The 23807-nt window shown below is 40.3% G+C and overlaps 1 protein-coding gene and 1 long non-coding RNA gene across 3 annotated transcripts in view; one reads left to right on the top strand and one right to left on the bottom strand.

The window, feature by feature from the left end:
• Positions 1–23807, bottom strand: part of PDE7B (phosphodiesterase 7B) — a 351624-nt gene that overhangs the window by 145915 nt on the left and 181902 nt on the right. Inside the window, exon 1 of one of the 2 annotated variants that reach the window (XM_055264865.2) lies at positions 18704–19160. The exons of the other annotated variant lie outside the window; for it this stretch is intronic. Coding sequence (XP_055120840.1) covers positions 18704–18941 — 238 coding nt within the window. The 5' untranslated portion in view covers positions 18942–19160. Of the gene's footprint in view, positions 1–18703; positions 19161–23807 lie in introns of those variants that run through there. 2 annotated transcript variants of the gene reach the window in all.
• The window catches only part of LOC134735621 (uncharacterized), a 158905-nt gene that overhangs the window by 111129 nt on the left and 23969 nt on the right, over positions 1–23807 (top strand). The window contains exon 3 of the long non-coding RNA XR_010118902.1: positions 9453–9628. This is a non-coding gene — a long non-coding RNA (uncharacterized lncRNA). The remainder of the gene's footprint in view (positions 1–9452; positions 9629–23807) is intronic.

Below are 23807 nucleotides of genomic sequence, written 5' to 3'. Positions count from 1 at the left end.
TGGCTCATGCCTGTAATCCCAGCACTTTGGGAGGCCGAGGCAGGTGGATCACCTGAAGTCTGGAGTTCAAGACCAGCCTGGCCAACATGGCAAAACCCCATCTCTACTAAAAACACAAAAATTAGCTGGGTGCGGTGGCAGGTGCCTGTAATCCCAGCTATTTGGGAGGCTGAGGCAGGAGAATCGATTGAACCCAGGAGGCAGAGGTTGCAGTGAGCCAAGATCACGCCATTGCACTCCAGCCTGGGCAACAAAGGCGAAACTCTTGTCAAAAAAAAAAAAAAAAAAAAAAAAAAAAGGATTCTATCTGCAAAGGAGCTCAGAATTGAAGGCTTACTGAAATGTATGCTTCTAACTTTTCAGCTTTGTAGGGCAATTGCCAAAAAGCAAGAACTGCAGAAAGAACTTGACAATCTTTAGGATGGCCCAAGAAGCCTTTAAACCACATTAATATAATTAGAAGTCATATCACCGTTATAAATAAACAGTTCACCTGTGTATGCACATATCTTGGCTGGCCCTTAATTAAAGCTTGGTTTCCAATGAAGGGGCAAAGTTATTCAACATGGTTAGTGTGGGAAAGACTGATGATGTATAGCAACTGTCAACCTTGACCTTGGTGAGCTGTCAGGAATAGGAGCAGCTCACCTCTAAGAAGTTAAGACACACAATACAGAACATGTCTTTGTAGTGCCATCCAGATTCCTCCTCCTCCTTCTACGTTTCCCCTCATTCTCTGTGCTACCGCTGGCATTATCTAGCTCCCATCTTCTTTTTCCTTTCTGAACTCCATTGTCCTTTTAAAAAGCAGGTGTTACTTTGGAAATTATACTTTCTGGAATCTTTTAGTCCACTCTTCTCCTTCCTTATCTTGCAGGATCATTGTCCAGTGTATTACTAATACAAAGAAAGAAACTTGTTCTTTGTACAAAGGAGCAAGAACCTTGTTTCGTTTCTGCTGTTAATCTGGTTCCTTTAGACCCTGCCCCCTTGCCCATGCCACATGGGCAGCCCTCCTCTGTAAGTTTCTTTGGAAGTGGTCTCAGAAACAATGTCTGGACTGCAGATCTAGGTACACTTAGCACCCAGCTGCTCCTCACTTTTGTACTAAATAGGAGTGGATCCACTTGTTTTCATATTTACTGTGCTACTTTCAGTGTAATATTTATCTTTTAATCTAAACATGTACATTCTTTCCAGTCTTTCTGGATCTTTGGGAAATACTAAAAGGATTTTCACTAGGAAGAATGTTGGGCAAAGTGTGTGAAATGGGCTCAAATAAAATGAAAAATGTATTTAGATATTTACTCTGAACTTTTAACACAACATGAATTTTTGAGTGTCTCCATCTACATGTGCTCCTACACTGAGGGAACACCAATGAAGTAAAAGACTCAGTGCTGGCACTCAAGGTAGAGAGCAAAAAGTTTTATTAAAAAGTAGAAGTAAAGAATACTTTCAAGGTTTACTACTGGAAAGGCAAATCCACGTTTTATAGCACAGAAGTTAGAGTACATCATCTCCCTGCCCTTCTCACTCCCCACACGTTAAACATGTTCTGCTAATTCCATCATGGGCATATCTACCATTATAATCTTTAAAATGGAAAGAGAAAAATTAAGAAGCAATGCTCCCTTTTAGATAGTAGAAATGTTTTTAGATTGGCCTTTGGTCTGTTCCAGACATTTGGCTCTAATTCTACACACATTTGTAGAGATGAGCCACTTGGACAGTTTTACAGACCCTCACAATGAAAGACAGTTCCACAGTGATATGGTTTGACTCTCACCTTGAATTGTAATAATCCCTATATGTTTTGGGAGGGACCAGGTGGGAGGTAATTGAATCATGGGGGCAGGTATTTCCTGTGCTCTTCTCGTGATAGTGAATAAGTCTCATGGGATCTGATGGTTTTATAAAGGGCAGTTCCCCTGCACACACACTCTTTTGCCTGCCGCCATGTAAAATGTCCCTTTGTTTTCCTTCATCTTCCACCACGATTGTGAGGCCTCCCCAGCCATGTGAAAATGTGAATCCATCCTCTTCAGGGAGAACTACAAACCACTGCTCAATGAAATAAAAGAGGATACAAACAAATGGAAGAACATTCCATGCTCATGGGTAGGAAGAATCAATATCGTGAAAACGGCCATACTGCCCAAGGTAATTTATAGATTCAGTGCCATCCCCATCAAGCTACTAATGACTTTCTTCACAGAATTGGAAAAAACTACTTTAAAGTTCATATGGAACCTAAAAAGAGCTCACATTGCCAAGTCAATCCAAAGCCAAAAGAACAAAGCTGGAGGCATCATGCTACCTGACTTCAAACTATACTACAAGGCTACAGTAACCAAAACAGCATGGTACTGGTACCGAAACAGAGATATAGACCAATGAAACAGAACAGAGGCCTCAGAAATAATGCCACATATCTACAACTATCTGATCTTTGACAAACCTGACAAAAACAAGAAATGGGGAAAGGATTCCCTATTTAATAGATGGTGCTGGGAAAACTGACTAGCCATATGTAGAAAGCTGAAACTGGATCCCTTCCTTACACCTTATACAAAAATTAATTCAAGATGGATTAAAGACTTAAATGTTAGACCTAAAACCATAAAAACCCTAGAAGAAAACCTAGGCAATACCATTCAGGACATAAGCATGGGCAAGGACTTCGTGTCTAAAACACCAAAAGCAATGGCAACAAAAACCAAAGTTGACAAATGGGATCTAATTAAACTAAAGAGCTTCTGCACAGCAAAAGAAACTACCATCAGAGTGAACAGGCAACCCACAGAATGGGAGAAAATTTTTGCAATCTACTCATCTGACAAAGGGCTAATATCCAGAATCTACAATGAATTCAAACAAATTTACAAGAAAAAAACAACCCCATCAACAAGTGGGCAAAGGATATGAACAGAGACTTCTCAAAAGAAGACATTTATGCAGCCAAAAGACACATGAAAAAATGCTCATCATCACTGGCCATCAGAGAAATGCAAATTAAAATCACAATGAGATACCATCTCACACCAGTTAGAATGGCCGTCATTAAAAAGTCAGGAAACAACAGGTGCTGGAGAAGATGTGGAGAAATAGGAACACTTTGACACTGTTGGTGGGACTGTAAACTAGTTCAACCATTGTGGAAGTCAGTGTGGCGATTCCTCAGGGATCTAGAACTAGAATTACCATTTGACCCGGCCATCCCATTACTGGGTATGTACCCAAAGGATTATAAATCATTCTGCTATAAAGACACATGCACATGTATGTTTATTGTGGCACTATTCACAATAGCAAAGACTTGGAACCAACCCAAATGTCCAACAATGATAGACTGGATTAAGAAAATGTGGCACATATACACCATGGAATACTATGCAGCCATAAAAAATGATGAGTTCATGTCCTTTGCAGGGACATGGATGAAGCTGGAAACCATCATTCTCAGCAAACTATTGCAAGGACAAAAAACCAAACACCGCGTGTTCTCGCTGATAGGTGGGAATTGAACAATGAGAACACCTGGACACAGGAAGGGGAACATCACACACTGGGGCCTGTTGTGGGTAGGAGGAGGGGTGAGGGATAGCATTAGGAGATATATCTAATGCCAAATGATGAGTTAATGGGTGCAGCACACCAACGTGGCACATGTATACATATGTAACAAACCTGCACATTGTGCACATGTACCTAAAACTTAAAAAAAAAAAGAAAATGTGAGTCCATTAAACCTGTTTCCTTTATAAATTACCCAGTCTCGAGTATGTCTTTATTAGCAGCATGAGAACAGACTAATATACATAGAGATCATTCAGTGGAATCAATGGGATAGGCCCCAGCTTGTGCCTTGGGACGGGTCTGACATAAGGGATCAAGAATATGTCCACAATTGGGGGGAATGAGGATGGAAGAGTGTAGTCATATGAGGGAAGTGCTGGGTTAAAAACCAGGTAGAAGACTCAGGATCCACCTATGAGTTAGTTAGAACACCTTACCGATGTGTATATAATTGAAGCCAAATGCCTGGCACAGACCAAAGGCAAATACAAAAACACTTCTACTATCTAAAAGGAAGCATTGCTTCTTAATTTTTCTCTTTCCATTTTAAAGATTATAATGGCAGGTATGCCCATGATGGGATTAGCAGCATGTGTTCGGCATGCTGTGGGTGGGGGGCTGTACCCTAACTTTATACACCCGCAAGAACTGAGCTCTGGGTGGAGACTTGCACTTTTCCCACATGGCTGCACCTTCCACGGGGAGCCAATGGGATGGGCCCCACTTGGAACTCCTCAGTTCTTTATGGAACCGTCTTTCACTACAAGGGCCTGCAAAACTCTCCCCAGGTGGCTCACCTCTTCCCATTTACTTCACCTCTTCAGAAGGACATCCTCCAGTAGCAGACTGACAGTCCTCATCAAAAACTGCTCCACATACCCAAAGCCAGGAAAAATATCTTCTTCCCAGCAAATCTTCCTGGAGATAATGAATGTAGTAATCATTTTTGCTTCCCCTTTGCCCCGTCTGCTAGGAAGTTCAGATCCCAGTTTTGCTCAACTGCTTTGCGTAACTCTTCTCTTTCCTCCTACTTTTTATATATGGATTTATCTCTCATCCTGACAGAATGGTTTTATGTGTTTGTGTACTTACATTTTATTGTAAGCTTCATATAAGCTTACAAATCTTTTTGGAAATAGGTAGATATTGTGCAAAGAAGTTTTTATCCTCAGCCTTTTTTTTCCTTTAAATGCACATGTAATGTAATATCTATTTAAATCTTGATTTAAATTCCTACTTCATCCCTCTGAACAGCCCATACACGTGCCTCTGCTTATTATATAATGGTCAAGTTCCATGGTCCTGGTTCTGAAGTTAGGAAAATGTCTCGAAGGGGAGTGTATTCCTCAATATCATTTATATCTAACCAACCCGTAAGTATGTTGTTGTGGTGGGCAATGGAGGTGGTGGTAGCGAAGGAAAGGTGGAAATAATGAAGAATGAAGGGGTTACTAAATACTTTGGATATGGTAAGAAATCTTTTAGCATATTATCAAAGACATTACATGGCCATAGATGAGTTGCCCAGACTGGAAAAGTTAAACTTCAGGAAGCAAACTCCCTTTGAGATGAACCAGCCTTGGTTTTCCTTTGTTTTATTAACACTCGGCTTCATCCAGGGTTTACAATGCATCCAGCAAGCTGAATTGGTTACAGGACCAATTTAGAAGCTCTGCATAATGTCTTTGAACACCTTAATGTTGACATAAAATCCATAATTCACAATTTCAGGATATGCTTCTTGCGGGGAAGAGAGGAGAGCCTCCTCGCAGGGGCTAAACAACAATGCGAGAGTTCAAAGGGTTGAAGATGCACTGTGGGTATTTGGATTGGCACTCAAGAACTCGCGGATGCTCGCGATTGCTTATCTGACTTATCTAAACTGCTGACGTCAAAAGAATTAGGCTAGAAATCTTATGATTACAGCTTTTCTTGTGATCTTTTCTGGTATTTCCTGTTTCCTGTGAGGCCAAATATACTTCGAGAGAGGGTTATTTTATGGCATTTCACTGTTTCTGCCTCAGCTAGATCTAAAGGTACAGAGAGCATGGAGTAAAAATAATTAAGAATAACATCAGAAATCTCTGCCCGCCCCCACACCCCTCACTCACTGACATTTCTTTATAAGCATAAAAAAAAAATTTCTGCAATGGTTCAGAGTAGGATCTTATTTGTAATGGAACAAGGTCTATTGTTGATTTAAAAGAAGAAGCCACTTCAATTGTATTTCTAAGTATTGCCTTATTTGGGTAGTCATAAGCAGACAGGCTCTGAATGGCATTAGCAGGCAGCCTGGGAAGCGTCTGAGAGGAGGAGGAGGAGGAGGAGAAAGTTTCAGAGGATAAAGGAGGAAAAATGGTCATCAAAGATTACACTGTTCCTTTGGGGCTACAAACACCTTATAGAAGCAGGAAAGAAAAACAAATGGTGGGAGTTGGGCCTGTCCAGTTTATAAAATCTTGCCTAAATGTAGCTAAATCTTCAACTTGCATTCTGAGTACAGGCCCTGAATCATGGTCACCACTACTTTTGCAAAGAGAGCCTGAGGAACTGAGAGGCTGATCCTCAGTAGCTTATGGGCACGTGTACCACAGACCCAAGCCTCAATAGCCACTTACACTGGCCCTGCTTGAAATTCGACCTCCAGGCAACAATGCAGAAGGCAGCAGAACTCCCAAAAAGGACCACAGTAACATTTTATTTATAATGGTTAAGCAACCAGCAGCTACCACCTCTATCTATCTCTCTTACATATAACTTTAATTCACAATCCTGGTGAAATTCTCACCTCTGGCATTTTTTTTTTTTTTTTAAATTTTCTGGTGAACATCTATCTCTTTAGTACATTGCAGGCAATGTAGATGGGAAAATTCACAAAGAGAGGGCTTGGGACTTGCCTAGACAATTTCTAAGTTTGGAAACAAGAAAAATGCGTGTGTACGTATCACATGTAGGTTTACATGTAAACATCTAACTCTTACTTGTGGAAAGATGGACACTACACACTTATATAATGCCATCAGAGTTAAGTATTTGGGAGTGAAAAGGACAGAAAATTGGATTTAGAGAGATTATCATGTTAGAGAAGCCTCGGCTGGAGTTGAGCGGCTTCAGGGTTAGACCATGACCAGCAGCGTGGCTGAGTCAATGGCATGGCTGGATGTCAAGGGACCTCGAGTTGGCCCTTGTGCAGTCAATAACTAGCTCTGTGCCCCACATATGTTGTGTAACTTCTGTTGAGTCTCAGCTTTCTCACCATAAAAGAAAATGCGGTGATTTAACTAGATCCTCTCAAAGACCCATTTTCATTAAAAAATTCAACTGAAAGTACCCTTTACTGTTCCATTTAAAGATTTTCAATGGTTCTACAACAGTTAAGATTTCTTGTCCATACGCAGTCTGGTCCCACTAATGTCTTTCTCTGTTTCCCCCTCTTCCTCGCTCCTAACGCTGTGCCAAGCGCATTTGACTAATCTCCATTCTCAATCATTTCCTGGGCTTCTTTGCCTTTGTACCTATGTTCACGTTTATTCCCTCACCAAATTTCTCACATCTTGTTGAGATCTTAACCATCCTAAAGACATAGCTGTAATGATCAGTCCGTCACAGAGCCTTCCTAGGTCAGCCAACAAAGAGTCAGTTAATGCCCAATCCTCATAGAGTACTGATCACACTTGGTTTGTTTTTGAGGATGTAACTTTAACATACTACATTATAAGCTACATAAAAAATCATATTTTTCTTAAATGTTTTCTCATCCATCCAGTGGCATCTAGTGTGGGAAGAATTGTTTGCTTAGAAAAACATGGAGGGCCAGTATGGTGGCTCACAACTGTAATCCCAGCACTTTGGGAGGCAGAGGCAGGAGGATCCCTTGAGGCAAGAAACTCAAGACCAGCCTGGGCAATGTAGCAAGACCATGTCTCTACAAAAATAAAAAACTTAGCTGGGTGTGGTGGTGTGCATCCGTAGTCCCAGCTACTTGGCAGGAGGGAGGATTGCTTGAGCCTAGGAGTTCAAGGCTGCAGTGAGCTGTGATTGAGCCACTGCACTCCAGCCTGGGTGACAGAGCAAGTCCTCATTTCAAAAACAAACAAACAAAACAGGCAATCTAAGTACTGGAAGAAATGTGAGTTGGCAATGTAAGAAGGATAGACTGTTCTGAGACTATGGCGACAACCTGTGTTCTGCATTTGGGGAGGAGATGAACGTGACTGGAACAGCATGTCTAGATGGAAGGGTATATAAATCCTTCATGATAGGATGATACCATGTGTCAAGGGCTTTGGCTTGATTATTTCTATATTATTTCTTGTGGCTCTGTGTAAAATACTATAGCACTTGGGAAATTTGTAAGTTGAAGAGAAAATATTCAGCATCTCAAAATTTTCAACATCTTATAAATATGGTCAATGAATGCCACTATGGTTATACATATTCGTTAGTATGCTCACCCTAACTCCACCTCTTCACCAGCCACTGTTGCTAGAATGATCTTTCTAAAATATAAAATGTATCATGTCACTTCCCACTAAAATTGTCTGAAGTTTTCTTATCCCTATAGGATAAACTCCAAAGAAAGACAGATGAGGCCACTGGCAACCTGACCCCCAGCCTATCTTTCTAGTCTTATCCTAGCCCTCCCCTGATTCATTTTATACCCCATAACTTGGCTTTCCCTGGAATTTCTTGCATTTGGGCCTGTGTTTCTTTCTCCTATAGTGTATTCCATCTCTTCCTCATTTGGAGAAATGTAACTTACCTTAAATGGTACCTCAAAAAAATCACCACCTTTTTTATTTTTATTTTTTTTGATGGAGTCTTGCTCTTGTAGCCTAGGCTAGAGTGTAATGGCACAATCTCAGCTCACTGCAACCTCTACCTCCCGGGTTTGAGGATTCTCCTGCCTCAGCCTCCTGAGTAGCTGGGATTACAGGCACCCACTACCACACCTGGCTAATTTTTGTATTTTTAGTAGAGACAGTTTCACCATGTTGGCCAGGCTGGTCTTGAACTCCTGACCTCAGGTGATCCACCTGCCTCGGCCTCCCAAAGTGCTGATATTATAGCTGTGAGCCACCATGCCCAGCCCATCATCTCCTTTCTTGACACCTCCTTTACCACCATCATACAGGCAGAATTAATCACTCTCTTATGTGTTGGCAATTGGCACAGACTTTGTGTATGTACATTTAGTATATCATATATCACATCTATCTATCTATCTATCTATCTATCTATCTATCTATCTATCTATCTATCTATCTGCCTGTCCGTCCGTCCGTCCATCCATCCATCTACCTCAACATTCTTGGTTCATGAATATTTATTTTCTAAGGAATAAAGAAACTATGTGGCACATGATAGGCACTAAACAAACTTAGTTGAATAAACACTTTTGATTCTTCCTCTATGTTCCCACAGAGTATTATTTCCACTTTATTGTAAAGCATATGCCATTCTGCCTTGATATCAGTGAGTTGTTTCTGATATCTACCTCTTCTAACAGGTCATAATCTCCTTTATTCTGTCCCAGACAGAAAGCACAATCCCATGCACTGAGTAAAGAAAACTAGAAATTTGAATTTTTCATTTCTCTTTCTGAATATCTTAAATAAATAACCAGTAAATAGAAGTCTCAATTTCTTCTATTTCTAAGTTGGAAATAACACCTATTTGGTTGATGCTTACTGTTTAGCATAAGAAGTTCAGTATTTGTGTGTAACATTGAAACATCATTTTCCATTCTGTGACCTCCTAGTATGTTTCTAACAATTTTTGGAGGATTTGAGACATTTTCAAAAATTTTTCAAAACAAAATTTGTTTTAGTCCAATTTTGTCTATTTACATTCCCTCCCCATTTTCTTTCTAGGGCATAAGGGCCAAAGAAAGGAGGAGAAGAGCTCTCAGAATTTCCAATTAGCACATTTAAGCAGTGACAATGTATCGGATCTGACCAGAATACAATACATTGTATGATTAGGACCACAATTCCAATGAGTGGCAGATACAAAACCTCAGCTCTCAATGTGAAAACCAACCAGAAAGGTGAGATTTGTACACATCCTTTTTCATGTATTACAGTCATTTGGTCAAACCTTTCAGTGTCAACATTTTGAGATGGTTGTGGAAATGTATGTGTTTATTTTAAGAGAGAGACAGAGAAAGAGTGGTAGTAGAGAGGGTAGAAGAATCAGGTCTAGCTGATGCATGGGAATGTAACTCAAACGAATTATGTTGAATATGCAATGCTCAAGGATAGGGCCTAGCACATAGTAACTTAACCAGCGTGTGATAGAGATGTTTTTTGATATATGTCCGTGTGCCATTTTCTTTTCTTTTGCACTCTCTTGTGCATATCCTCTGCTTCCACCCCTCTAGAGGCATACGTGGAAGATCATTTGGAATATTATAGCAAGAATGAGAAGAAAAGAAGGGAGATGATATTCATTGTCTGGCCTTCAGAGTAACAGGTTTTCGGGTTTTGTTTTGTGTGTGAGTTTGCAGAAGGACAATAATCTTAAGAGCTTGTCTTTGTGGAAAGATAAAAGGATTTTCTTTATTCTTTTATTAGATCCCTTTAATATATTAAGAGGTGGGTCTGTAGATATGGGCACATTGAGGCTTCCTTCTGCTGGGAGGAAAGGATATGGCACAGGGTAAGGTCATGTCAAAGAGACAGTTGCAAAGGCTGCTCCTGATATCCTGGGGAATTGCAGGGAAGAGTCACAGGCAGAGCCCAGTGGCACATGAACATGCCTTTGCTTCTCCCTCTGAGGTTGGCACCTCTCAGTTGTGTGCAGGAGAAACATTGGATAGGTATGTGGGAACCCAAGGCACATATTCACCCAGATGCCAACTTGGAGAGGAGCAAAGAGTGGGAAGGTATTTATTCAAAAGAAGTAATTGAGAAGAGGCTGACCAACATGGTGCTAATTAACAAGTTTAAATTTCCCTATTCCCCATCAGGGTGGGCTCAAGAGGATAATTTTCTTGGTTGAAGAAGAGACTCAGGCTACGTTTCATCACACATTTGAGTGCGCAAATTTGAAATCTCTGTTACAAATGTTTTAAACAGTGACTGTTTCCTTCTCATTTCAGTATGTATTTTTTATTACGCTTCTTATATTTGAATGTTTCTTTGTAGTGACCTTACCTGACTTCCTTTTCCTGGGTGCTCTAGGCCTGGCTGTCTGCCTGTCCCTTCTTCTTTTCTTTCTAAATTATTTTCTTCAGCAAACTATCCACTTCTTTGAATGAACGACCATCACGGATCCTCTAAATGTACCTGTCCTTCAGGTTTTCTGAAGTGCTTGTCATTTATGTTTATAGATTTATGTGAAATATTTGGGTGTCATCCAAAAAGATTTGGAGAAAGAAGCAAGAAGGAGAATCTCTCTTTAGCTTTGGCTTTAATTCCAGGGGTTAAGAAACATTAAAATTCTAATTATTGCATGATATGTGTCTTATTACCCTTAGTTATTTAATTTTCCTTTTTGATACCTTTACGGAAGATTTACGTTCATTCCCATCATAGCTCTAGCTGTGATTTTATTTTACAATTTTCTGGCTCCTGTACCTTTCAATTTCTACTACCATGTTCATGCAACTGCGACTTGGTCTCTCTTGAAATTTGTCCTTCTTTTCTCTCTAGTGATTCTATTTTTCTGTAGTAACCTTGACCCCTTGGACCCAAGGCCTTCCACAATTAAACCCTGCTTTGTCAGCCATGCCTTCCAACTGCGTACAAGGCTGACAAGTTTTCTCCTGTCACTCATGATGAGAACTGTGACCTACTCACTGGAGTACTCCTTCAGTATTTATGTTACAGCTGATGAAGTAACAAAATGCTCAGGACAGTGACTTGGTTTATAAGCTCTAAAATATATGTCATGTGGATTTTTTAGGTAAGAAGAAGTGCTTAGAAGAAGGGGCCTCTAATAATTTTATAATTTGAGGAAATTTAAGACAAGTTCAAAGATACAAAACTCATTTCTTGCGGTGGTCTTTTGGCATTTTAGTGACTGAAGTCAATTCCAAAGAGAAATGTATGGAAAGGCAGAGAGGGATAAACAGGAAAATGAAGTACAAAGTTCACACTGTGTGTATATCAAGACTACAGCATTGCATTAAATCACAAATTCCGTGAGCTCTGCTTACTATTTCTGATAAGATGAGATGTACCTACTATGTATTATCAAGAGTACTGAAAATTAAAGAGTGGAAAAAATCAGATAGAAGACAGTACGCAGTTTCAGTTACTTTCGTGAGTTTAAAAAAAAAACTTGAAACTTTCAGGCTTTTCACAATAAAGCTACTAATTTTTTTTTTTTTTGGAATCGGTCTGATGCAAAAGTCAATGCTTTTCTGTCCAGTTGAACCAGCCTTGTTTAATTTTTTTTTTTTTAAAGGGAAAGAAAAGAAAAAAGAAACTGTGTGCAGGGAACGAGCAGAGGGCTTGGGAATACCATCCTCCATTGAGCACCAGCCCCTCAAAAGCTCATTTATAGGGCTGGGTAAACACACACCTTCTGCACTCTATTTTTGAAATTATGTTCAGGAGTCTACAGACTGTTATCTGTGGAAGACATCGCTTTTGAAACTTTAGTTTATGTAAAGTGTTCCAAAATGCATAACAGAGTAATTATTTTAAAAGTCTATAAATGCATGCATTTGCTCTAAAATTTTGTAATTATCAGTAAATTACAAGTTCTCTATAGGAAGAGAGAGCTGTCTCATATTAGTTTTGCACTTATACCTTTTTTTAATAGTTCTGAACTTCACTCTTGTGTATTCTTTTATTTTAAAAGCTATAATGACTAATCCTGATCTTCTGCTGGAATATGTTTAAATAGGATTCCATTAAAAACAAGAGCTAGAATTCATGTTTCTTGAGTAATCTGTCCCTAAAAAGATGTTCATTCATGCATCTGATGGCAATTTGTAAGCTATTTTATTCCTTCTGATAATTTTATTTTTTCACATATCAAAATGTATTGAGTGGCTGACATGCGACAGATCTTAGGGAAAACACGAAAAAAATAGAATGTTCTCCAGACTCTCAAAGAGCTGGAATCTAGGAGGAGAGGAAGAAATGTACACTAATTGTAACAAAATAAAGTGATTTCCTGTTAAATAAATACAAAGAAATTTCTGTGGAACTTCAGAAGAGAAAGGCATGTTTTCCTTCAGTAATCTCAGGAGGGATTCATGAAGGGGCTAGCATACGAGTGGGATATTAAGTAAGGAATGGGATAAATTAGGGACATGGAGCAAAGTCATTTTAAGCATTGAGAACAATGAGCAGAAAGCAAGTAGGATGCTGTGGGAGGTTTGTCTTGTCTGGGTGGAATATGAGTACCCAGAGGGCAATAATGACAATAAGACTGGAAAAGTGAGTTCGTGCCAGATGGAGAACTTTGAATGCAGGAGGAAAGAATTTGGATTTTCTCTGTAGACACTAGAGAATTATTAAAGGATTTTGAGGAAGGGTTGAGACATATCTTGATTTTTCTTTTAACACTGTTGATCTAAATCACAGAATAGAATGACAATGGATAGGGAGAGTTGAAGGCTATTGCAAGATTATAGACAAAACAACATGAGATTTGACCAAGGGCCATGCAACTGAACAGAGAAAAGATAATGAATGAGAGAAGTTGTTGAGAAAAATAACACAAACACCAATAATTATGAGAGTATACATTTGCTGAGAGTGTGGTGGAACTTAGGTTCTATTCTAGGCACTTTTTTTTTTTTTTTTACTATTATGTCATTTAATCCCGACAACAACCTTATGCAAAGGTGCTATTATTAATTCTCTTTTTATATAAGAGGAAACTGAGGCACCGAGAGGTGAAGTACCCACCCAGGGTCACATAGTTCAGTAATAGAGATGCAGAATTTAAAACTTTTAAGATCTCAACACTGCAATCCCACTCTGGCACCCTTAGCCTCTCTTATGGACTTAGAACTAGTGGGAATTGGGGAGCTGGAGTTAGCAGTTTTGAACCTTTCATGAGTCATTCATGAAAATAAGTCAGGTGAAGGAGAAGGTTTAGGTCAAAGTGAGATGACGTACTCCAGTATTGATTCAATTTGCATTCACATTTAAAAGATGCATTAAATTATTAATGATTATTATCCAGCATCACTACAGAGTGAAAACAGGCTGCTAAAAGCAGTAGTTTTAGAAAAATGTTATGAATTAATACTTATCTGCCATTGAGACTAATTGATTCCTTGCTCAAAGCAATTTGTCCTGCTTTGAATGAAATCATTAGAACCGATGAGTATTTGAAAGTATGTATAAATTTTTACAAGTGTTTTTGAATTTTACCCGTTTTACAGCCAGTAGTTTGAGTTGACAGGTTTAAACTAACAAGTGCTTGTTTTCACACTGTAGTTATAGACAGAGCTCTGATTCATAAATCCATAATTGTTCTTTCATTAAGCTTTTGGTTCATCTCTGAGTCCCTGGTGCCTAGCACAGTGCCTGGTATACACTAAGCATCCCATAAATGCTTCTTGATTATAATGATCGAAATGTTCATTCTTCAACATATTTGATTTATATCGTGCTTGATACTTGAGACATTTTGAAATAGTAGTTTAAATGTTAATTTGAATTGTAGAGTACTGGAATCAGAGAATGGTTTTGGAGATTTTCTTCTCTGAAATAATTTGATATTCAGGCCTGAGCATAAAGCAAATTTCTGATTTTGTATTCTCCTTGAAAGGCAGGAGACGTTACAATGGCTATGGGGAAGATGAGTTTCTTTCTTTGAGGGATTTGTGTGTATTTATATTTTCCTAGAACCAAAGCTTATTGAAATGGGAACAAGCTTAATAAATAAGTAAACTATAATGCAAAACTTAGACCAGAGACACTGAAATGAAAGGTAAGTTTCCCAGTTGCAGAGTTTGTGGTTATTTGGTTGAATTCCAAAATCTGATTATTTATTCAACTAAGAACAAGTCCTGCTAAGGGATATCTAGTCTTAAACAGGTTGCTGACTAGAATTATAATTAGCATCATATTTGTCCTCACAGCATCTGAGAAGCTACTTAATTATTTTCTATCCTCATCCCTCTCCCCACTCCCCACATGGGTGCATGCTGTCACTGCAATGGTGTAAGCTGACTTTCTATTGACAATAGTTGGGGATCTTTCCCTGGATATTTTCAGTATTTGAAGCTTGGATATAAGACTAAAGCCCACAGAATAAGTAGAAAATGTATACGAGACACAATCCTTTGACTTGTTCTGCATAGTAATACTATTTTTCTGGTTTGACCAAGGTTTATAACACATCATGAGTTCTCATTTTGCCCCATCTACATATAATCAATAAAGCCATGTCTTGGTTTAAATTTAAATTTCTATTACCCAGCATGTACCCTGACAACATGAGTTCTGTGGACCAGAGTTGGGCAATCGAAATGCTGGTCTGGTTCTGATACAGTTTCAATGTGTGATCCTGGATGCCTTATTGAGTCTCTCTGAACTATTTACCTCATCCCCAAAATACAGGGGTTAACTAGATAATTAGATAATCCTTTGTTTGCTTCATAAAGGGAAAAAGATATGAGTATTAACACAATTAAATAATTGGGTACAGTTCAAAGAACAGAGTTGACACTTGGACCTCAAGCATGCTGATAGCTTCCAGAGCCCCTTGCTAGGGTGAACAATGCCTTGGCCAATGCCCAGCTTTGGGGGCACTCCCAGAAGCATAGACCCTAACACATAAAGGTGACAAGCTCCTCTTCCTTCCTTCTATCATCTCCCATTCCCTCCTACAGTCTATTGCTTTGGACAGCCACCCAACAGTCTGCAGAGCATGCCAATCTGAAGATGGTAGAAGATGTTTCTATGTATCACCTTCTCTCTGGCACTCCTCCACTCTTTCCAGGGGACTGTTCTTTCCATTCTATACTCCCAATTCAGCGTATTTCACCTTAAAATCTCTCATGAACACATATTTATGTTCCCATTTTTTTATTCTCTCCTTTTATTACCTTAGCCAAATCTCAGAACATTTTTCTACTTCACTTGTGAGAAACAAAGTTCCAGTCTTGTTCAAGAAGTGTGCATAAGAATAATGATGCCCTTTGCTAAGGAAAAGAAACACTGAGACTTTTAAGGTTCCATTAAACACGTTAAGAGCCAATGACACCGTCTTTAAAGTCCTCTAAAGTAACCGTTGGTTCGATTCAGAATTTCTGCAATTTCATGGTTTAAAAAAATTTAAATCAATTCGTTATCACAAGCAATCAAAATATACACAGAATGTTATAACATTTAATTTTCCCGTTTTTAGTGACTATCATAGCAAAAATATTGTGTGCTATAAATGTAAAATGTTAAGTAGCTACAGGTAAAGATAGTAAAGAGGAGGGAATAGATTACCACTGGGGGAGATGGGAGGCCATTGGAGATCAGGAAAGGCATTTTAAAGAGAGAGATGCTTGACCTGGACTTTGCTGTTTGAATAGAAAATTTTCAGTCGACTGAGCCAAAGAAAACACATTTCAAGCATAAAGCAAGGCTCACTTGATGCACAGTCAGTTGCTTAAAAGGATTATGAAAGTATAAATTGAGGAGACTGAGGCAAGGATGAAATGACAGAGAGAGAGAGATAGCGAGAGAGCACCATGTGTCTTGGTGTTTTTTGAAGAGCTGTCTATCATAAACCTCTGCCTCTGTGCATTAACTGAAAACAGCTTAAATCACCCCCCGCCTTTTTTTTTTTTTTTTTTTTTTTGAGATGGAGTCTTGCTCTGTCGCCCAGGCTGGAGTGCAGTGGCGCAATCTCGGCTCACTGCAAGCTCCGCCTCCCGGGTTCACGCCATTCTCCTGTCTCAGCCTCCCGAGTAGCTGGGACTACAGGCGCCCGCCACCACGCCCGGCTAATTTTTTGTATTTTTAGTAGAGATGGGGTTTCACCGTGGTCTCGATCTCCTGACCTCGTGATCCGCCCGCCTCGGCCTCCCGAAGTGCTGGGATTACAAGCGTGAGCCACCGCGCCCGGCCTTAAATCACCACTTTCTAAAAACAAACAAAAAAATGCCAGAAGTTTTGAAATAGTCTTTAAGTGTTCCTGAGGGCCCCATTGTTGTTCTGCTGTGGTGAAAATGATGCAGCTGAAGACACCAGATGCTTGGAGGAAATGCAGCATCAGGGATAGGATGAGTGAGGAAGAAGATAGGAGACAGTTTGGAAAGTGAAGCCACTCATCTTTGGGGTTGCATCCTATGACCTTCTGCTGCATAGATGGATGATGATGATAAGGTTTTATGCCCATTCCAGTAAGGATGAGCCCTCATCTCCCTGAGAGTGAGGAGGCACAGGAGGAAGAACAGGAGGCAAACACACATCCTGTGGAAAGGTGTTATAGAGCCTGTCTCCACACAGGCAGGCAAGCTCAACAGCAGACCAGGGTGCAGCTTCCCTGCGAATCCAAGTGGCTTCAGAGACAGTTTCCACTGAATGTGAGGCAGTGGTAGAGAGGTATAGTAAGACTCAACAAGCCCTGCTTCATCATGTCCAGAACAGTGTGCCTTTTAAGTAATAAGAAGCTACAGGAGTTCTGCTTTCTCTCCAGAGTATTGCTTTTTCAGGAATTAGATGCTCACTAATATAGAATATAAATAATAATGTACACCTATCTCCACAGACATGCTAACAACTATTGCATTAGATAGTTTTCTCAAAGGGTGCAGTTTGTAATATGAATTTTAATCATTTAATTGACTGAAACAAACCTAAAGTGCTAAGAGTTGAAGTGTCAGAGTAAAATTTTCTGCCCAGGTGGGTTTTTCCATTTTTCTTACCCTACTCACATGCAATACTGGTTTAGCGTTACCTCATTTCATCTAACCAAGACCCATCTCCCTGGGCATCCTTCTCTCAATTGCCACATAAACCTCAGTTTTATTCGTTTCCCTCACTATCCTACGTACTCAAGGACTCATTGTTTACTGGAGATCAACCTTGTTTTTTTCTCCCTTTTAAATCTTTTCTTTTCCCAGAGTTTTAACTTCTTGATAATATTTTTTACAGATTATTAAGTCATAACTTAAAACGAGTTCCTGGCATAAATCATTAAAATCAAAACTAGCCAGATTTTTGTTTCCTACTCTGTTTCCATGAGAAAGGGAGAGGTAATTTTTGATCTATCTTTTCCATCTACCCCATCCCTCACCGCCAATGGCACGCCAGGATTCCACTGCATAGGGCTAGCCAAGACTTCAGATGCATAAACACACACTCATGTTCTTTCTTCTGAAGTGAACCCACCACTTTCCAAATATCTAGCAACATATTCCTCAAAGAAAGAGAGTGCCCTGTAGTCAGCTGTGGCTTTCTTAGTTTATGAAGCCCCTTGGGATCCTTCCCAGGCATGCTGGGTGTCTTGGTGGTGGTTGTATCCACTGTCAGAAACACAGTGAAGTTCTCCACAACCGTCCCAAACACAGCACATTCTTATGACAAGACAAAGTCCCTGGGAATCATTATTTCCACATTTGTGAGTGAGTTGATATCAATAAAGGTGTTTGTATTACTGACATTTGCCAAAGGGGAAACCAAGTCAAGAAAGTTTACCAACTTGCCCAGGACATAAAAAGCTTGCATGCCAAACTCAGTGCTGGGAACATAATACATGCTGTAAATGGCATAGTTAAAAATTGGAAAATGTATTTTACTTTATATAAAGAATGATAAAAAGCAACCCGAGGAGAATATTCTCCTAGGGATATCTCTAACTTGTTGACAAGAAATGTTAGAGTCAGGATGGCCATTAAAGAGCATCCAATTCCACCCCCTCCTCGGTGGGGACTGAAACTCAGGAAATTTGGCTTGTGCAAGCCCAAAGGGCAAGCATTTGTCAAGCTGAGTCCGGGACCCAAGTTTCTTGATTTCCAGTCAAATGCTCCTCCTACTAAATCACTCTTAATTTCAAGATGCATTTCTATCATAGAGCAGACATTTGGAAGTCACAGCCCTCGGACCTGATGCTACACAGTTCATCTTCCTCCCTATGGCTTGGACTCTCCAAAGAAGGGGAGTTAGTTATCAGACTTGGTCCTGTGACCTATTACACCCCATGGTCAATTTACCTGGAAAGCTGCGGAGAGCATCTTCATTGTCCAGAATGCCTCTCTGTTTGGTCGCCTGCAGCTCACTTTTGGATTTCCAAACCAGCTTTACCATTCTGATCATCTCTGGCAAGTCCCAGGGCAGCGGCCCCTGCTGGCACACCGGCCGGCTTCCCGGGGAGGAGGGCAGCACACCTTCTGGGCCTGTCCACCTCCTGCCTAGCTCTGCTGGGTGGAAATAGCGCTCTAGCACAGGCATTCTGTCTTGTGCCCCAGAAGAGGAGGTAGTGGTGGTGGTGGTGCTGCTGCTGCTGTTGCTGCTGCTGCTGTTTCTGTTGCTGCTGCTGCTGCTGCTGCTACCACAGGGGAAATTCTTCCCAGGCAGGGAAAGGCGAACCCTCGTAAGATCCTCTCCAGCTTTGGAAAGACAAGCCTCCTCCAGCCTGGCACAACCTCCCTGTCTCTTCAGGCCCTCCACAAACACTGCCGATGAGAGCGATTCACTTCCCTAGGTTTCTCACTGGTGAGAAACTGTTACTGTACTCCTTCCTTAGAGATAGAATGCATTTTTTTTCCCCTCCTCTCTCTGGCACTGAGTTCACAGCACTTAATTAATCCCAGGCTACAGCTGGAACGACAGCAGGGAGAGAAAAAAAAAAAGCCATCGAGGTTCTAGCATTTGCTTTTCCTCTTCTTTCTTCTGATTTATTTGTTCTCAATTCTCTTTTGGTGCTTGTCAAAGTTTGTTGACTCTTAGCTCTTTGTCGGCTTAGCTCTTAAGGACTTCAGGCAAAGAAGCGGGGCTTCCCCTTTGCTAACCTCACAGAGGGGTTCCCCCCTTGCTGGAGGCCAGTTATCTGGAGGTGTCAGGAGAGGAGTCCCCCCTGTGGTACAGGCTCAGGCCCTGCAAGCCCCAAGGAGTTCTCAAAAAAACAGAGGAAGCTGAGCGTCTGCAGAACCAATCTGCAGCTGCTTCTCCCTGGAGGGCGTGATGGGGGTTGGGGGGCACCTTGCCCAGTCACCAAGACCAGTGCTGGGATGGGCTTGGTTGATCCTCAGTGCCTCAGTTTGATCACTCTCGCTCCTTCTCCACATCCCTCCCCCTTGTGTCGTTTGGTTCTCAGCAAACCTATCTGGGTTATGACCTATTAGTCAAATCCCTTCATAACCTCAGCTGCCCTTCAGCTGGAAGGGAAATAACATTGAATCACATTCCACAGTTAACTCCAAAAGATGCGAATTCGGGAAGCATCAAGATCCTCATGCATACGGGCAGTGGCCTGCATAGCCTGGATATGTGGCTCAGGCTCGTTCAAAACCCATTTTCAAAGGAACAATCATTTTAAAGGATGTTCACAGGGGACATAAATGGCAGTGAAAGAAAGAAAAGAATGTTAACGATTCACCTTCTGGAGAGAGAGTGCTGTTGACTTATTATTATGTGGGCCACTGACTACTGTGTCCCCGACCTGAGAGTGGGTGAATTGAGGGCAACCTCAACCGTGGGCCATGCCTCTTGTTCCTAGTCTCAGAGATGGAGGCGCTAACCCTGAAAGTAAGAACCAATTCAACAAAAGGCGATGCCCCCTGTAGCTTATGTGAAAGGCCTTGGACAGAAACGAAAGTGGGGTAGTATTGTATTTGGCACTTTTGCCAGCAAATTGGGTTTGTAGGAACAATTTGAACTTGTACATTCAAGTGAATAGCCCCTGTTTTCTTGGAGAACATTGTAACAATCCCATCTTCCTCTCCTCTTCACATCTCCACATTGCAAAGTGCTTTATTTTGCTTGGCATGCCATTTTGCTGATGTATAATCTGTTGCTTCTGCTCTACATTCCTTTCAAGGCTGGTTTATCACACAATTATTTGATATTTCTTCATGGGAGAGAGGAGGAAACTTGGGGAAGAGGAGAAAGATCATTGTAAAGTGGGTTTTATTTTCTTACCCCCACCTCATTTTCTTTTTTTAAAGTTGAAACCAGCAAAGACAACTGTAATTTTATTGTTGTTTTATTATTTCTCTAAATCCATGGTTAATAAGTTTAGTTTTCCATACTGGATTAAGTGAATTTTCTTTTTTCTGGATGGAAAAGTATACTGGCAAACCTACTCTCCTTCCTAACAGGTAAAGAAGGGTCAAGAGGGTATAAAACAATAATAAAGACATTGAAGACACTGCTTTTATTGAATTTATATTGATCTAGCAGCTCTTTCTATAACAACCAGATATACATACAACACAATTAGGGAATAATCAGTGGTCTACTTGATTAGAAAGATGTGCCCTTCCTTATTCCCTCTCTGATAAGAGATGAAAGGATTTAAGCATCAATTCAACACTTCCACCACTTTGACAGCCCTTATCTTACCCTTCCATTAGGCTGGGGGCATCAAGACTCTCTAGGATTGAGATGATTTTATTTAATAATCACAGGTAGACTGTTTTGCTTTATTATAATATTTCCTGAATAATGTCTTAAACTCACTCTTCAGTCACAAACTTCCTTGACATAGCAACTGAAGAGTTTCCTAAGTGTTTGACTATTTTTATTTTTGTTCAGTTATTTTGCAATAGTACTTAGCATCAGGATATCCTGACCCTTGGAACAAAGGGGTTAAGAACAAAGAAAACAAATATATGATATAATATATCACATACACTAATGTACTAAGAACACAACACTTCATTGTTCATTTCTTCAAGAATGACTTTTTAAAAAAAATCCAAGGATATACATTTCCATTGTATCCTCTGTACTGCTTTATCTAGTTCCTTGTAAAAATATCTTAGAGAAATTACAAAATGTTGGATCACTGAGCACGAATACTTCCTAGTGGAGATGAGTCAGGGCCAAGCAATCACCATTTCACATTTTCATTCCCAAGGAGGAACCTACTTCATTTGAAGGTTTGAAAATTGGAAATATTTGCACAATTTAAAAAAAGTTCCCCCAATATGGTATTATTTTCATCCTGGAGTAGAAGGGCAAAAATACCACAAGAAAGGTCGTTCTCATGGTATTTCTGGCTCACATAGAAACAGGAAGTACAGGAAATCTTGCGAGAAAGCTTGGCTCGGAAATTTTTGGCTCAACTGCAGGTTCAAGAGATTGGGACAAACTGATGCGAGGCTAGTACTTGTTGGACTAAAACCTCTATACCATGTGAATTATCTGAAAGGTGGTTTTGTTACGTTTTGTAGCTAGCATCTCATAGACTGGGATCTCTTTTGTTCTTCAGATAGTTACTTTAGAAGAGCATGCCTGTAAACCTACAATTTTCACTATTCAGTGGACATCATTCACCTTGATATGGTATCTGCAGCCAGAAGTTTGGATCACTGAGGGTGGGGAAAGGGTGGGGTTATTATGTGATCAAAGGAATCATGGAACAGAGAAGACCCATCTAGGTAACTTGTGAGGAATCTTACACATGTTAATATCAGTAATTAATGGGCTGCAGACAGGACATTTTAAGATAGACTTTCAAAATAACCAAGTTCTTTTTCAGGCATTGTGAATCAACCCAAAATAATGAGAACTAACAAAGTCAAAACAGCTTGTTCCAATGGACAATGGACACCTAATTGTATCAAAAAGACTTTGCTGTTCCTGGAAGTACTGCTACTTGTTGAGGGTATGATGGCTTCATGGCTTCAAGGTTACTTTGAGGAGCTGGGGTGCCAGCTGTGCAGGCCCTGAGGGCCCAGGGTCCCAGAGGGGTGGTTGAAGTGCACTCCAAGGCATCTGGAGGTGATGTTCTTACTGACAACGAGCAGGTGATTGGGTTGGAGAGGGACGTCATGATGGCTGCACGGAAGGGACTGGACCCATATAATATACTACCCCCAAAGGCAGCTTCAGGTACCAAAGAGGACCTTAATTTAGCCCCTCTCCTTCACCAGCAGTGGGCAGCATCTGTGAAGAGAATAGGGCCATCATCTGGCTTTGGCTGGACAAAGGTGAGCCCCAGTGATGCCCTGACTGGAAACTATTACAAACTGCCCCACCAGCTGGCCCACTGAGCCCCTGCACTAAGTTACTCAAAATGTGCTATAAAGTTTCTTCTTTTCAATAAAAACTAGCCATTGCATTGGCTCCTTCTTCCAAAAACTAAAAATAAAAAGACTGTGCTGTGCGGTTGAAGCTATAAAAGAATTGATAACCCCAATACTAAAGTATACAACCAAGGAAAGTGTCAAAAATATAGTTGATTTAGAACCTGGATTATGTTGAAGAATTTTTGGTGTTCTGAGGGCTATGTAAAAATCTCGTAGACTATGGGTGCTCCAGTCACTAGGCAGATAAGCATTTATTATACATGATTTGTAAAATAAGGCATTTATAATGTTAAATATTTCTAAAAATTCTAGAGAACGTACCTTTAAAAAAAATGGGAACTTAGAAACATATATCCCTTGTCATTTTCTTTCACTTTGAATCTATTAATAGATTCTTACAAAACAAAAAGTTTTAAAAATTTTCTCACTCAGATATTTTGGAATTGTTTTATACCCTTATTGACCCATATCTGTGGCCTGTGTTTTAGAAAAAAATGCAAACTATGGAGGGAGTTTATTTATTTTGTCCTGAACTTTCCATCAGTTCAAGTATGGATGTGTAAACACACATGCACGCACACACGCACACACAAGACCACTCTGCTTTTACAAATGCAATTCAAAAAAAAAAATTCAAAATGAGCGGGGAAGTAAAAACAGGTCTTTCAACTTGGTTCTATACAGTCTAAGTAGAAGAACTGCAAACAATTTAGGAGACATAGAAATGTGATAACTCTGGCCTTAGCTAATCTCAAGAAATAATGCCAGCAAGTAGGAAAAATGATTTAGTCTACAGACCGACCCTACGAGGCAGCACGTATTTCCATCGTCATGGGGGAAAGGGGGAGAGCATGTGGGGCGAGATGAGGAAAGACAGGTGGGGCGAAGTAGGAGGAGTGTCTAAACCATACCCAATCATTCTCCTGTTCACTCTGCAAATGAATATTAACTGTGGGAGCACCAGCAGAAGGGAAGACCTTCTGTCCCAGCCTTTGGGTCCTTTTTCAGGTACTGGGGACCTGCCCGGCCTCTTGTGCCTTAATTCTGGTTTTCAGTGTGAGTG

The sequence above is a fragment of the Symphalangus syndactylus genome, chromosome 2 (genome assembly GCF_028878055.3).
Source record: "Symphalangus syndactylus isolate Jambi chromosome 2, NHGRI_mSymSyn1-v2.1_pri, whole genome shotgun sequence".
Classification (NCBI taxonomy): Eukaryota; Metazoa; Chordata; class Mammalia; order Primates; family Hylobatidae; genus Symphalangus; species Symphalangus syndactylus.
The sequence above is the reverse complement of the archived record's forward strand: the minus strand, read 5'-3'. Positions and strand labels throughout refer to the sequence as shown.